We start from the raw sequence: 16,063 nt of genomic DNA, 5'->3' as shown, positions 1-16,063 counted from the left end.
CTTTACCAACATCCCCGAGATAGTCCGGTACTCTTGAAATATATATAGTAGTATAGTAAAAATAGTAGTAATTCGCCATATTTACTTCGTTTAAAATTATATGTCGAAAGTCGTTACTGATTTACTTATTTCGCATAAATTTCTTGGAACAGGAATTTCAAATGAAGGTCGAAGATGACATTATGTTGGTAGTTAGGTCTTTACATTAGATTTATCTTGTTTTTGGACGAGCAACTGATGTTTATTATAGGTTTCTTTAGACTGATTTTCAAGCAAAATATCCTAATTATTTTTCATAACTTTCCTAGAATATAGATCAGAAGTTACAGATAAAGCTCCAGAATAACATTAAACGTGATCATAATTACATTATATCAGATTTGACATTTTTTAATATGTTTAGAATGAAAAATTAGCTCGTTTTTTGAGCGAGATTTAATTTCGCTGAAAATTACTTTATTTTGAGCCAAAAATTTAGTTGTAAAGGTAGGTAAAGTTGAATTGACATTGGGACGGAATTAGAAATAAGGTTGAAGCGAAGAAAATATTTGTTTGTGGCTCAGTTAAATTTATTTTAATGTTAACATGGTTTACTTTATCTACTTTATTTAAAAAGAATCTTTATAACAGTGAGCAATAAAGAAATGTGTATTAAAAAAATATCAAAGAATTTGAAAAAAAACTCTAAATAAACGTAAGAAATCTATTAAGGTTTACGTATTTTGAAAATTTTTATTTACGAATTTTAGAAGTGATGAAAAATGTATAAAACTTTCAGAAAACGTAATAAGTATACTTAGTATACTTATACATAGTATACCTCAAAAATCGCATCTGGGTACTATTTTGATCTATTTCGTCTTATAAGTCGAAAATTAGGTCTTTTATAAGCATTTTTCTTTAAAACTTCCATTTGTTTCACATAATTTGTCTAGAACGGGCCAAATATTAAAACCGAGGGATTAAAAATGAAATTACTTTGGCTCTTGTCGTTAAATCTATTTTTATTCGGAACAAACCAAAAAAAACACCTACTTGTATGCTGAAGCACATATTCCATTTTTTCGCGAAATTTATCTCAAATACTTTTTTCAACCAAAAGCTCACTCATTTTTCTAATTTCGTTAGAATAGGTTGAAATGAAGATCGAAAATGGCACCTAAATATTTTAGTCTTTTTTCAAATTTATTTTGTTTAAAACTAAAAACTCAAATAATTTTGCAAAATTTTCTCAAAAATTAGAACTTTAGATTTACCTGCTTAATGATTTTGCTCGTTTTTTCGGTCAAGTAATTAACTTTTTGCGACCTTCCGTTAAAACACCCTTTCAAGTGCGATGTCATAATAGTCATTATCATAGAATATAGTAGTTATAGAAAATCAAGTAACACGTAATTCACTGGTCGTCAAAATTTCGATAATAGCGCCGTATCTTGGTAGTATGAGGAACTAAAATTGGCGGCAAATTTAAATATTTTATTATTTATACAATTTATTTTTTTTATTTTTTTACAATTTAAACACGCATAACCGATTTTATTGAAAATCGGTTAAATGTGTTTAATTGCAAAATTTTGTTAGTATTATAAATATAAAGAAAAAATAAATACAATGAATAAAAATAATTTATTAATGAATTAACGTTTCACAAATTATGAAAACATCAATTATAAGAAATAAATGTCGTGTTTGGCTTCCACATATTAATTTGGCGACTCACCCTCAAAAACCGGTTATTTAACATTATTTTGAAACTTGGAAAAAAATTAAAGAACTAAATAAGTAAATACGGACTCTAATAAGGTACCATTGGAGTTTTAGACATGTGCCCAATTCAATTTTCACAGAAAAATAGTGCTTTTAATAGTTTGTGCAAACATTTCTTGTATGTTTTCGTGTTGGTTATAGACTCACGTAGATGACTTTACAACAAATTTACTTATATGAACTTATTATGAGTAAGAGGTATTTTTGATTTTAATGTAAGGATTCCTCTTTGGTGGATTCACCAGTCTTGAAACTTAACGGGAAAAAGGAGGGAGTTTAAGATACGTTTTTGTGGCTTTTGTACAAATGGATGAATGAACGCGTGTATTAAATAAAAAACACTATGTGCAAGGCAGAAGTCTTAAACGGTGTCCATCATAGATGTCCACTCAAAAAATGCAATTTGGTTTAAATTCTCGAAGTTATTTTTGGTGCCCAAGTCGATTTGTTTCTGGATAGCTCTCACAAGTAAAGAGATGCACTGTTTCCAGAATCATGTGTTCCAGCCAGCAAGAAGTTGTTTAATAAACGTTGTAGGTAGTCTTTTAAGTGTATAATAGGTCCACACCAGAGCTGGAGATATGTATTACATAGTATTTTTGGTGGCAAAAAAATCCCGACTTACCAAATTTTAGCCTTCGAAAGTTCAAAACTTAAATGTTTTTGAGATTACTTTAGGAGTAGATAACACCAACAAACGAATTCAAATAAGAATAAAAAGAGAAAACCACGAACACAACACGTAGCAGAATAATTCAATTGGAAATTGAAACATTTAAAATTGAAAAAACTTTTTGACACCGTTGAATGTAGTGTGACATTGCGCGCCAAAGGTTGCTTAATATTTTGGATTTTTAGATAAATTCGTGGATTTAATTTGAAATCACACTACCAAAAGATGGTATAAGCAGTTTCTATTAACGACCGTGCCACGTACCCCAAATTTACAGAAATCTGTATAGATAACGCACGTGGCGCCGCATGTTGATAGTATGATTTAATAAACCGTTTCTCCTATGCCGCTTGACTAACCCTGGTCATTATGCAAGATTACCTGCACTGTCATCCATACTCTTGTTTTTTGACAAGACTTTGATAAAACAAAAGTTTTAAATCAATTTTTCACTTTCAAAATTAAGATATTACCAACTGTTCCAAAAATTCCTAAATCGAATAAAATAACAATTTTTGTTTAAAAAGGGGGCACATTACAAAGAATACTAGTATAAAAAACTCGTGACTAACTTGTTTTTTAATATACTATTAAACTTTAGATAGAATTACGTTCAGATTTTACGTGAAGTGGCAATTTATCTACTTGTTTGGGAGACTTTATTGCAATAATAATATAAAGAAATTAAGTAAATACCAAAAAAAAATTGTAATATTTTGCAAGTGTGACAAAATTTTGGGAAATAATGTCATGTCAATTTGTCTGTAATTGATGTAAGATGATATAAGTTAATTACAATCTAAAAAATAATTTTACAAAAAAAAGAAATAACCAGATCTGCTTATTTACCGCGAATACTGCTTGTGAATGGGATAGAGAAGGAAGTTAGTTGAAGTGGCTACCTTTGTTTGTAATTTGTAGTTAACTAGTTACCTTTAAATATTATTGAAAATTAATATCTTCAAAATAACACAGTTGCAAAGTTAAAAAGTTGCTGTTCCTACTATCGAATGCTGACTAAGACCGATGCACTAAGAGCCAGTTTGATAATTGAAATAAAGGGACTTCATAGTTAATATTGATTTAGAATGTGAATTTTTCGTCAACAAATCCATACGAATCAGCACATTATAAACAACATTTAGAGCCGGTTTATAGAAAGCTTTGTTAAAATTGAATTCGTTGTTAAAATTGGTTGAATTTGGTGACGTGACCAGTTAATCACGCGTTTAATTGCAGATTAAATCAAATTAGAAAATTTCGTTAAAATTTATTCGTTGTTAAAAGTTAACAATGCGAATGGACCAATCACATTTGTTCAATTTGGTCTTGTGATCAGTTAATCACGCATTTAATTGCACATTAACTTAATGACGCTTCTATAAACCGACCTTTAATTTATGGCGATTATGAAACTGACCCCGAGTATAAAATCCAAAAACCAGTATCATTTTTTGCAGTGTTCTGTTTCCTGCGGTACCGGCCACCGTACTCGCTCCGTGACCTGCCCCAGCGGCCGGTGCCCCCCTGAAGACCGCCCAAAGTACGCCGAATACTGCGAAAACGGCCCCTGTTCCGCCACCTCCGAGTCCTCTCCTTGGCTCCTCACCGAATGGTCCCACTGCTCGGAGTCCTGCGGGACCGGGAGCCAGTCCCGACTCGCTCTCTGCCCCCATTCCAACTGCACTGACCACAATAAACCCGAGACGTCCCGCGCCTGTTCCAGCGATAAGCAATGCGGGGGGCAGTGGGTGACGGGGCCGTGGTCCCCCTGTCCCGACTCTTGCTCCGAGACGCCCGTCCAGAAACGGGACGTTTTTTGCGTGGTGAAAATCCGGGGACAGGCCCATATCACTAATGAGATGACTTGTCCCGTTGGAACTAAACCGCCCGTGGACCAGCCTTGCGCCGGGACGTGTCCGCCCATGTGGTTCTTTGGGGAATGGGGCGTTTGTGAGTGCCCTGCGGGGGTGCAGAGGCGCGAGGTGAGGTGCATGGATGTCCAGGGCAGGGGGAGCAATGGCTGCGAGGGGGAAGTACCGCCGGGGAAAAGGCAGTGTGGATGCTCCAGGATTGAGGAGCATCGGCATAAGCCGGCGCAGGACGAACCAGCCGATCGTAAGTTAATCGTATTGACAACACGAAGCGAAAATTGTTAGAAAAAAATCCTATTAAAGGCATTAGCAAATTAAAAACTAACTGTTTCAATTGATAGTATTAAAGACGCCTACGCTTACAACTCTTTACATTTGTAAGCGTTTTTTTATAGTTGCTTTTTCAAGTTATTTCGATTTATAGTTGGAATTGTTATAACCGTCTCGCGAGCATTTGGTCCAATTATACAGGGGGAGTCAATACATACAGTGGGTTATTTACCTGAATTTTTGTTAATAAGCAACCAGCAATACTGATTCCAGCTGACCAGCTCGGTAATCATTAAAAAATTTCAAAATTATCAATAAGACAATAAGATTATAATATTGTCAAGTTTGTTTTAACAGTTTTGCTAAAATTTCATTATGGACTGATATTATTTAAATTATTATAAAAAACAGTGTTAATTCAATTAATGTCTCCAAGTGGTCAGAGCAATTAGTATTTTTTGTTGCATCTTAGGACAAGTCACTGTTGACTCACCCTGTAAGTTCAAACAATTTTGGAATTTATGTATCAGTATATTACCAAAGATTTATAAATTGTTATAAACAAAACTTTATAAATTTTGGACAGAAAGTCAATTTTTCATTTTGTGGAAAATGTTTGATAAATGTTCAAATACCTTTCAGAACGCATCAGATTCTTTCTTGGTGATGGTGACTGAGAAGATTCAAGCAGATATTATCTTTCGAAGTCATTTTTTATTATGAGTCATGTAACAAAAGTTCTGGCGCAAGAATTTTAAATACAATAATGAGTGTGATATATTTTTTTGTAATTTTGTGCAATATTGGGATGACGTCACTCCACTTCTTATGTCATTATTATTATTTTCTTGAAAACAATATGATAATAATTATTAAAACTACTGAAACAAATTTTGATTAATAGTTTTGTTACTGTCGTTTGTTTTCTTTATTTATAATTATCTAATAGCTTGAGACTGGATTTTTAGGAATTTATGTGTCGAAAAATGTTGTAAAAAAAACTGATATTAGGTATTAAGATCTGGGAATTAATTATTAATTAACTCCTACTGCATGAAAAATAATGACAATTTTTAATGCAATAAATAAAAACAAACAAAACAAAATACGTTTTATAAAAAACTTAAAATTCTTTAATGCACAAAGGAAGAAGAAATTAATTAATTGTTGAACTGTTTTGCTGTTGCAAAATTACTTCATTTTACGTACTGTAAAAATTTTTCAGTTCATTGAGATACCTAGAAAATGAACTCACTGTTTGAAAATTCATACTACTATTAGTCCTAAAATCAGGCATCTCTTCATTCCCAATTTTTTTTATTCAATAATATTTTTATTTTCAGTAAATAGATTTTTTATCCAGATTTTTTTGTATATTTGTATATTTGTTTACAACTCCTGAAGTACCAACTTTTTACAAAAAACACTTTATTCACAAGTTCAATAGTTTCAACAAGTAACATGCCTACTATTTTTAATTTTGAGAAAGTAAGTGATTTTAAGTGGCTGGACTAAGCAAGTGCTCGTGAATGTTCAGAATTAAAAAAAAAAACATAAGATAACGTTAAACCACGAAAAACTGAAAAATTAAGGAAATGAATATGAAATATCGGAAAATTACTCTGAAATGCTGAGAAACTTAAAAGTTGTGTGATTGAAACACTAAAAGAAACTATGAGACTAATAAACGGGAAATCTTAAAATCAGAAAAATTTTTAGATGTAAATCTCAAATAATATTAAATTGAAATATCCTATATTAAATTAAAAAGGTTAAACACAAGTTTAGGATGTTCAATACACATTTAGGATGCAACGAGTCATCAAGTCTATAAGAATTGTGAAATAGTGTCATTTTTTTTTAATTTTAGCGAAACAAATTTATTCCGAGATTCAAAAAAAGCCCCTAAAAATTGCGGGTTAGGGAAGTTTCTTAAGTTTCTTTACTAATAGCTACTCATTTAAAAAGTAAATATTAATTCTGTGTATTCCATAATAGAAAAATGTGATTTATATAAATATAAATAGATATTTTATAGAAGGTAAGTAATATACCTACAAAGTGTTGTTGGCATTAATTATTATTATTTTTATTGAAACATCCTGTGAATCTGTCGAGATCGTCTTGTCAAGGTTTAGGTCTATTATAAATAGTCTGCGGAATATTAAACGGGAATCGAAATTATAATAATGTTTTGAACAGCCAGTATGACAATAATTTTTGGCAAAATGTTACAGCCACTGAATTTTTCGTAATCCAGTTTGTCATTGTAGTTTTTTCTCTCGTCTTAAAGGAATAAAACAACCACAGAAGTTTTGCTGCTCGAAATTTTTTTCGGTTCATTTAATTTCATTTTAAAACCCCCAGCCCAAATTTTTCGATTTTAAACCGACAAATATTTAAGTCAAAAATGAATAAAAAATGGCATTTTGGAAGATGATCTCTTTCTTCAGTGATGAGAGCTGTTTGCGATGAAAACTACTAAGATAAAAAAGAGCGAAGTTTTCAAATTCTATTAAACCATGAAACGGGTAAAATAACTTGCAATGCCTTAAGTCCCCAAATTCCTAGGACGCTTTTTAATAAAAAATAACAAATTTCAGGTTCTTGCGTGGACCGTATCCGGAACTGCTACCTGGCGGTGCAGGCCCGCCTCTGCCAGTACCCCTACTACACAAACCACTGCTGCGTGTCCTGCAAACGGGCGCAACAAGATCTGTTCGAATAATCTGTGATGGAGGAAAATGCGTAGTCAAATCCAGTACTGACTTTAAAAAACTAAGATATTCGAGTGAAAGTAAAATAATGTGTGGATGAATCTTTCCTAACAAATGCATGTCGGTGGAATTGTTTGATACTTCCAAAAAAACATATTTATTTCTGTTAAATTTTTTGTATATATTTTTTTACGTTTCAAACTTTGTAGATTCCATCGTATCGACTCTTCCATCAGTTCATAGATAATACTCTTATATTAATAGATGTCTGTGATTGTTTTCCACTAACTATAGTTAAGGGAGTGCGTGACTTATTCGCTTTTAAAGCACTGCCAAAATTTTCGGTTCATCTTTGCGCTACGAGCGCGCGACTGCGCACTTGCCAAATCGTGTGTTACGTGTAAAATCTTACTTAATTTTAGGCACTGTATTAATTTAGATTACTACAAATAAGTATTATAATTTTAGCTCTATGTATTTATTAGTAATAAAATCTCAATTCAAATGACTTGCGTTAATTAAACTCGCTCGTCGAAACAACAAACAAGCATCAAAGTGAACTGAATGATTAAACGGAGAAACTTTGTACAATTTTATTAATTATCCACTTTTATTTACATTAAGAAGCGCGATTCATATACTGCGAATGAGCTGTCAAAACTTACAACATAAGATATTGCTAAATTGAACTACATATTTTACAATCTTGCGTATTCTATTGTATAAATGCAAAAATGTTTAGAATATAAAACATAAATATTGGCAGCTCGCTCGCTTTCTATGTACATGTCTTAATTGGCATAACAATTTATCGAGCAGTCGATATTTGAACTTATACAGATTAGCGGGCTAGACTAAATGCTCGCATTTATCTAGCCAACTCGCAAGTTGCCATTACAAACTTTATCACAATTTTCAACTTGATTAGAACAAAATTAAAATTCCAACAGTCCACATTTTTAATGTGCAAACATAAAACAACAAATATATTAATATCAAACATGGAATTGTGTAAGTAACTAGGAATCTTTCGGTTAGCTCCACGTCAGGTCGTACCCCTTCCAGTTCACATTGGGGGCCAAGTGCACCATTCGGCCCTTGTAGTGGAAAGTGACAATACCCTTGTACGCAGTTCGGGGGACCCCACTCTACACAAACAAAAACTGATTCATGGAAGAAATAAAACAAAATTACCTTAAAATCGTCCATGAGCCCCAACTTTTTCGTGAATATTTTATACTCTTCCTTTGAGCGATAAACGATCCTCACGGGCCCATCGTGGGCGACTTTGCCCTCTTTCAACTCCTGGTAACTGACTATCACGCTTTGGTAAACATCTCTAATAAAATCCCTATCATACGCCTGCTTCACTAAGTAGCTCAGGTTCATTTTGGTAAAAGGCACAAACTTCTCGTTCAGTTTTATGTACTTTAAGTGCTTCTCGAAAAACATACCACTGCAATAACGGCCAACATTACTCAGAGCAAAGAAGACAAAACGAAAAATAATACTTTGAAACCCCAAACTTGCCAAACGTCCTCGTCCTCGATATTTCCGGTCTAACGCACGCCCTGCCCTTTCTCTGCGACGGGTCGCGTATCCAATCGTCCCAATAGGCCCTCGGCCACTTGGTGTACAGTTCCAGCCACAAGGACTTCGTCAACATCCACCCCAAGCCGGGAAAGAAGTCCGTGCGGTACAACAAATCTGGGCGATTTTCGTCCACCAGACCCTCCTTCCCGTTGTCGTTCCAGGCGGAGACGCACCAGAGGGTCGGGTCGCGCGTTAAAATGGAGTAAGTACCAAGGAAATACTCAAAGAAGTCTGGAGCCACCTCCAAGTCGTCTGAAATCCGTTTTTAAATCGGGTTTCACGAGAAAATCACGCAAACCTTCAACTATAATAACAGTACTAAAGTTAAAATTAAAAAACATTTGGTTGAGGGCCCAGCCGTAGTGACGCGCAATTTTGAAATATCCCTTGAACTTTTTTTCTTTGGGAGGTACCTGAATATCGGATTGGTCTGGTTGCTGGATAAGTGACACTTGAGATCCGTACCGTCTTATAGTCTCGGTGGTTTCCTCATGATTGCAGTCCTGTGATTTATTCCGAATATTAACAAATCAAGAAATAAGACATTCTTACTTGGCTCACGATTATTGGAAATTTGTCAGGGTCTGGTCTGTATTGCAAAAGCCTATCTAAGCACCTACTGACACTAACTCTATTGCACGCAAATACTAGTACTGGCAATTTGAAGTCTTGGAAATCCTTTATACTACTTTTGCCAACGTCCCCTTGGCTCTTCAATTCCAAAAACCTCCTAGCGTCATGGATCATGTCATTGTTTATTTTAAACTGTTCTGATATGCCTTGTTCCAGTATCATGATTTGGCTATCGACGTTTCCATTTGGTTCACTTTTAGTTGTTAGATGGGACAGGAATGCAAAATACAACACTAAAGCCCAAGTTATTACGAATATTCCTAGTACGAAGTTTGTGCGTTTCAGTCGCATGTTATTTTATTATCTTAGAGTGTCCCTATCCTGTAAAAATTGATAAATGGACTAAGCAGAAGTGGGACATCTCACCTGCAAAATCATAATGATTTGATTTCTATCACTGTCGGATGTTTAGCCATTTTGCGGAAGTGCTATTGTTTATCACACAACGTATCATTTACATTAAACACGTAGCATTTTAACAAATTAATAGTTTTTAACATTTGGGGACCAACTAACGTCACAAGTATATTGACGAAATGACAGGTGAGTGACCTGCATTATCGATGTTATTTTTTATTTTATTTACAAACAAATAATTAACACAAAACACACGTTATTACAATTGGAGACAACAAATAATTACGGAATTAAATTCTTATTAATACAATAATAACATAATTGATTCCATTTTTTCAATTTTTCATTAGGGCCTTTCGCTTCCTGTGGTTGGCACAGCCACAGCCAGGCATCCCGAACTGATATAGCCAAATCGAGCCCTCACTGAATTAGGTTTTACTGATGATGCGGATAGATGGCCTTAGTGTTTTACGGGAAAAAGAAATCCTATTGGCGGATTTAAAATTTCAGATTATTGAAGAAAAACGTGGTGCCGATGCGCGGCTGACAAGCAAAAATTTCACAAACGTCACAAATTTCACAAATTTGAGTTTTATGAAATTATTAGTTTGTGAAATAAATAAATACGACACAGCAATAAAATACACCTACCTTCATATCGCTTCCACGTTGGCTACCGTTTGTAGCATTAAAAAAAATTAAAAACAACACCAATAAAAAATCTTTATTTGCATGAAAATTACAAGCGACATAATTTTACGGCTGTAAAAAACTATCAACAATGTTATATTTAAGGATTGTTCTAATTGGTCAAATTAGTCAATAACTAATTTGTCCGGCAAGCACCACGTGGAAGTTTAGAGCATTCTTGCTAAGAAAAATGGATATAAGGATGTGGTAAACAATGATTATTTCAAATGAAGGGAATAAAGGAATTATTGGTTTGTGAAATGAAAAAATAGTACACAAAAATCAAAGCTTTTTCACTTGGTGTTAAATAAATGCTCTTACCTTTATACTGCATCTGCTACCATTTGTAGCAAAACCTAAAAAATAAATTAAAAACACAACCAACAAAAAAATTAATTTCTAGGAAAGTTACAACAAGCGACTTTAATAAATATTATACAGAATAAAGAATACACAATACGGTATAATATATGGCACACAAGCTATTAAATCAACACATCACAAGATAAAACGCAAAAAAATGCACCTACCTTCATATGGCTTCTGCGTTGGCTACTGTTTGTAGCATTAAAAAAAATAATAATAAAAATGAAACCAAAATAAAATGTTTATTTGCATTAAATTTTGAGCAAGCCACTTTCATTCATTGAAATTAAAGGCAAAATTTCGTGGCAATAAATTATTTGAGTGGTTTATTTTATTTATAGTTACTGTATTTAAAATGTGTCACTCAAAATATCACTTTTCAATACCGCATTTAAAGATTTTAGTTGCAATTAAGTTTTATGAAATTATTGGTTTTTTGAAATAAATAAATACGACACAGCAATAAAATACACCTACCTTCATATCGCTTCCACGTTGGCTACCGTTTGTAGCATTAAAAAAAATAATAATAAAAATGAAACCAAAAAAAAATAATAATAAAAATGAAACCAAAAAAAATGTTTATTTGCATTAAATTTTGAGCAAGCCACTTTCATTCATTGAAATTAAAGGCAAAATTTCGTGGCAATAAATTATTTGAGTGGTTTATTTTATTTATAGTTACTGTATTTAAAATGTGTCACTCAAAATATCACTTTTCAATTCCGCATTTAAAGATTTTAATTGCAATTAAGTTTTATGAAATTATTGGTTTGTGAAATAAATAAATACGACACAGCAATAAAATACACCTACCTTCATATCGCTTCCACGTTGGCTACCGTTTGTAGCATTAAAAAAAATTAAAAACAACACCAATAAAAAATCTTTATTTGCATGAAAATTACAACAAGCGACATAATTTTACGGCTGTAAAAAACAGTCAACAATGTTATATTTAAGGATTGCTCTAATTGGTCAAATTAGTCAATAACTAATTTGTCCGGCAAGAACCACGTGGAGGTTTAGAGCATTCTTGCCAGGAAAAATGGATATAAGGATGAGGTAAACAATGATTATTTCAAATGAAGGGAATAAAGGAATTATTGGTTTGTGAAATGAAAAAATAGTACACAAAAATCAAAGCTTTTTCACTTGGCGTTAAATAAATGCTCTTACCTTTATACTGCATCTGCTACCATTTGTAGCAAAACCTAAAAAATAAATTAAAAACACAACCAACAAAAAAATTAATTTGTAGGAAAGTTACAACAAGCGACTTTAACAAATATTATACAGAATAAAGAATACACAATACGGTATAATATATGGCACACAAGCTATTAAATCAACACATCACAAGATAAAACGCAAAAAAATGCACCTACCTTCTTATGGCTTCTGCGTTGGCTACTGTTTGTAGCAAGACATTTAAAAAATTAAAACAACACCAATAAAAATCTTTATTTGCATGAAAGTTACAACAAGCAACGTTTGTCAATATTAAACAAAATAAAAAATACACAATACGTTTCAATTTGTGGCAATTAAAATTCAAATCAAATTCAATACCTCAGTAAATAAATGCACTTACCTTCATATCGCTTCCACGTTGGCTACCGTTTGTAGCATTAAAAAAAATAATAATAATAAAAATGAAATAACAAAAAAGTTTATTTGCATTAAATTTTGAGCAAGCCACTTTCATTCATTGCAATTAAAGGCAAAATTACGTGGCAATAAATTATTTTAGTGTTTTATTTTATTTATAGTTACTGTATTTAAAATGTGTCACTCAAAATATCACTATTTAACACCGCATTTAAAGATTTTAATTGCATTTAAGTTTTATGAAATTATTGGTTTGTGAAATAAATAAATACGACACAGCAATAAAATACACCTACCTTCATATCGCTTCCACGTTGGCTACCGTTTGTAGCATTAAAAAAAATAATAAAAATGAAACCAAAAAAAAAATAATAATAAAAATGAAACCAAAAAAAATGTTTATTTGCATTAAATTTTGAGCAAGCCACTTTCATTCATTGAAATTAAAGGCAAAATTACGTGGCAATAAATTATTTTAGTTTTTATTTTATTTATAGTTACTGTATTTAAAATGTGTCACTCAAAATATCACTATTCAACACCGAATTTAAAGATTTTAATTGCATTTAAGTTTTATGAAATTATTGGTTTGTGAAATAAATAAATACGACACAGCAATAAAATACACCTACCTTCATATCGCTTCCACGTTGGCTACCGTTTGTAGCATTAAAAAAATAATAATAATAAAAATGAAATAAAAAAAATGTTTATTTGCATTAAATTTTGAGCAAGCCACTTTCATTCATTGAAATTAAAGGCAAAATTTCGTGGCAATAAATTATTTGAGTGGTTTATTTTATTTATAGTTACTGTATTTAAAATGTGTCACTCAAAATATCACTTTTCAATACCGCATTTAAAGATTTTAATTGCAATTAAGTTTTATGAAATTATTGGTTTTTTGAAATAAATAAATACGACACAGCAATAAAATACACCTACCTTCATATCGCTTCCACGTTGGCTACCGTTTGTAGCATTAAAAAAAATAATAATAATAAAAATGAAACCAAAAAAAATGTTTATTTGCATTAAATTTTGAGCAAGCCACTTTCATTCATTGAAATTAAAGGCAAAATTTCGTGGCAATAAATTATTTGAGTGGTTTATTTTATTTATAGTTACTGTATTTAAAATGTGTCACTCAAAATATCACTTTTCAATACCGCATTTAAAGATTTTAATTGCAATTAAGTTTTATGAAATTATTGGTTTTTTGAAATAAATAAATACGACACAGCAATAAAATACACCTACCTTCATATCGCTTCCACGTTGGCTACCGTTTGTAGCATTAAAAAAAATAATAATAAAAATTAAACCAAAAAAAAAAATAATAATAAAAATGAAACCAAAAAAAATGTTTATTTGCATTAAATTTTGAGCAAGCCACTTTCATTCATTGAAATTAAAGGCAAAATTTCGTGGCAATAAATTATTTGAGTGGTTTATTTTATTTATAGTTACTGTATTTAAAATGTGTCACTCAAAATATCACTTTTCAATACCGCATTTAAAGATTTTAATTGCAATTAAGTTTTATGAAATTATTGGTTTTTTGAAATAAATAAATACGACACAGCAATAAAATACACCTACCTTCATATCGCTTCCACGTTGGCTACCGTTTGTAGCATTAAAAAAAATAATAATAAAAATGAAACCAAAAAAAAATAATAATAAAAATGAAACCAAAAAAAATGTTTATTTGCATTAAATTTTGAGCAAGCCACTTTCATTCATTGAAATTAAAGGCAAAATTTCGTGGCAATAAATTATTTGAGTGGTTTATTTTATTTATAGTTACTGTATTTAAAATGTGTCACTCAAAATATCACTTTTCAATACCGCATTTAAAGATTTTAATTGCAATTAAGTTTTATGAAATTATTGGTTTGTGAAATAAATAAATACGACACAGCAATAAAATACACCTACCTTCATATCGCTTCCACGTTGGCTACCGTTTGTAGCATTAAAAAAATAATAATAATAAAAATGAAATAAAAAAAATGTTTATTTGCATTAAATTTTGAGCAAGCCACTTTCATTCATTGAAATTAAAGGCAAAATTTCGTGGCAATAAATTATTTGAGTGGTTTATTTTATTTATAGTTACTGTATTTAAAATGTGTCACTCAAAATATCACTTTTCAATACCGCATTTAAAGATTTTAATTGCAATTAAGTTTTATGAAATTATTGGTTTTTTGAAATAAATAAATACGACACAGCAATAAAATACACCTACCTTCATATCGCTTCCACGTTGGCTACCGTTTGTAGCATTAAAAAAAATAATAATAATAAAAATGAAACCAAAAAAAATGTTTATTTGCATTAAATTTTGAGCAAGCCACTTTCATTCATTGAAATTAAAGGCAAAATTTCGTGGCAATAAATTATTTGAGTGGTTTATTTTATTTATAGTTACTGTATTTAAAATGTGTCACTCAAAATATCACTTTTCAATACCGCATTTAAAGATTTTAATTGCAATTAAGTTTTATGAAATTATTGGTTTTTTGAAATAAATAAATACGACACAGCAATAAAATACACCTACCTTCATATCGCTTCCACGTTGGCTACCGTTTGTAGCATTAAAAAAAATAATAATAAAAATTAAACCAAAAAAAAAAATAATAATAAAAATGAAACCAAAAAAAATGTTTATTTGCATTAAATTTTGAGCAAGCCACTTTCATTCATTGAAATTAAAGGCAAAATTTCGTGGCAATAAATTATTTGAGTGGTTTATTTTATTTATAGTTACTGTATTTAAAATGTGTCACTCAAAATATCACTTTTCAATACCGCATTTAAAGATTTTAATTGCAATTAAGTTTTATGAAATTATTGGTTTGTGAAATAAATAAATACGACACAGCAATAAAATACACCTACCTTCATATCGCTTCCACGTTGGCTACCGTTTGTAGCATTAAAAAAAATAATAAAAATGAAACCAAAAAAAAAATAATAATAAAAATGAAACAAAAAAAATGTTTATTTGCATTAAATTTTGAGCAAGCCACTTTCATTCATTGAAATTAAAGGCAAAATTACGTGGCAATAAATTATTTTAGTGTTTTATTTTATTTATAGTTACTGTATTTAAAATGTGTCACTCAAAATATCACTATTCAACACCGAATTTAAAGATTTTAATTGCATTTAAGTTTTATGAAATTATTGGTTTGTGAAATAAATAAATACGACACAGCAATAAAATACACCTACCTTCATATCGCTTCCACGTTGGCTACCGTTTGTAGCATTAAAAAAAATAATAATAATAAAAATGAAACCAAAAAAAATGTTTATTTGCATTAAATTTTGAGCAAGCCACTTTCATTCATTGAAATTAAAGGCAAAATTTCGTGGCAATAAATTATTTGAGTGGTTTATTTTATTTATAGTTACTGTATTTAAAATGTGTCACTCAAAATATCACTTTTCAATACCGCATTTAAAAATTTTAATTGCAATTAAGTTTTATGAAATTA

General features: G+C 31.0%; 2 protein-coding genes and 1 long non-coding RNA gene across 4 annotated transcripts in view; 1 reads left to right on the top strand and 2 right to left on the bottom strand.

Moving 5' to 3' along the window:
* loh (lonely heart) overlaps positions 1-7,809 on the top strand; it is a 59,288-nt gene extending 51,479 nt beyond the window's left edge. Inside the window, exons 10-11 of the mRNA XM_008197428.3 lie at positions 3,901-4,558; positions 7,188-7,809. Of these exons, the coding sequence (XP_008195650.1) occupies positions 3,901-4,558; positions 7,188-7,312 (783 nt within the window). The 3' untranslated portion in view covers positions 7,313-7,809. The remainder of the gene's footprint in view (positions 1-3,900; positions 4,559-7,187) is intronic.
* On the bottom strand, positions 1,608-2,808 carry LOC135265579 (uncharacterized). Its single transcript, XR_010333299.1, has 2 exons — positions 2,393-2,808; positions 1,608-2,340 (listed from the first exon to the last, which is right to left on the bottom strand). It is a non-coding gene; the product is annotated as an uncharacterized LOC135265579 (long non-coding RNA).
* Positions 7,810-7,880: 71 nt separating the features above from the next.
* Mgat1 (Mannosyl (alpha-1,3-)-glycoprotein beta-1,2-N-acetylglucosaminyltransferase) lies at positions 7,881-10,053 on the bottom strand. 2 transcript variants are annotated; one of them, XM_968247.5, is made up of 6 exons: positions 9,894-10,053; positions 9,447-9,848; positions 9,193-9,397; positions 8,813-9,146; positions 8,496-8,757; positions 7,881-8,449 (listed from the first exon to the last, which is right to left on the bottom strand). In XM_968247.5, exons 2-6 carry the CDS (start codon positions 9,816-9,818, stop codon positions 8,336-8,338), a joined length of 1,287 nt encoding a protein of 428 aa, XP_973340.3. In that variant the 5' UTR covers positions 9,819-9,848; positions 9,894-10,053; the 3' UTR covers positions 7,881-8,335. The 2 variants fall into 2 exon arrangements, with proteins under 2 accessions (XP_973340.3, XP_008195651.1); XM_008197429.3 differs by having other exon boundaries at positions 9,447-9,843; positions 9,894-10,052.
* Positions 10,054-16,063: the final 6,010 nt, after the last annotated feature.

This window comes from Tribolium castaneum, chromosome 3, assembly GCF_031307605.1.
Source record: "Tribolium castaneum strain GA2 chromosome 3, icTriCast1.1, whole genome shotgun sequence".
In the NCBI taxonomy this organism is placed as follows: Eukaryota; Metazoa; Arthropoda; class Insecta; order Coleoptera; family Tenebrionidae; genus Tribolium; species Tribolium castaneum.
Note: the sequence above shows the minus strand (reverse complement) of the source record. Positions and strands in the feature narration are given on the sequence as shown.

What these genes read in the sequence shown, in the direction of transcription:
- Mgat1 (XM_968247.5), bottom strand. Translation starts at nt 9,818, where the DNA reads ATGCGACTGAAACGCACAAACTTCGTACTAGGAATATTCGTAATAACT. An exon ending in TACTGTTATTATAGTTGAAG is followed by an intron (nt 9,147 to 9,192) that starts GTTTGCGTGATT and finishes AACGGATTTCAG; the next exon opens with ACGACTTGGAGGTGGCTCCA. An exon ending in GGCTCATGGACGATTTTAAG is followed by an intron (nt 8,450 to 8,495) that starts GTAATTTTGTTT and finishes TTGTTTGTGTAG; the next exon opens with AGTGGGGTCCCCCGAACTGC.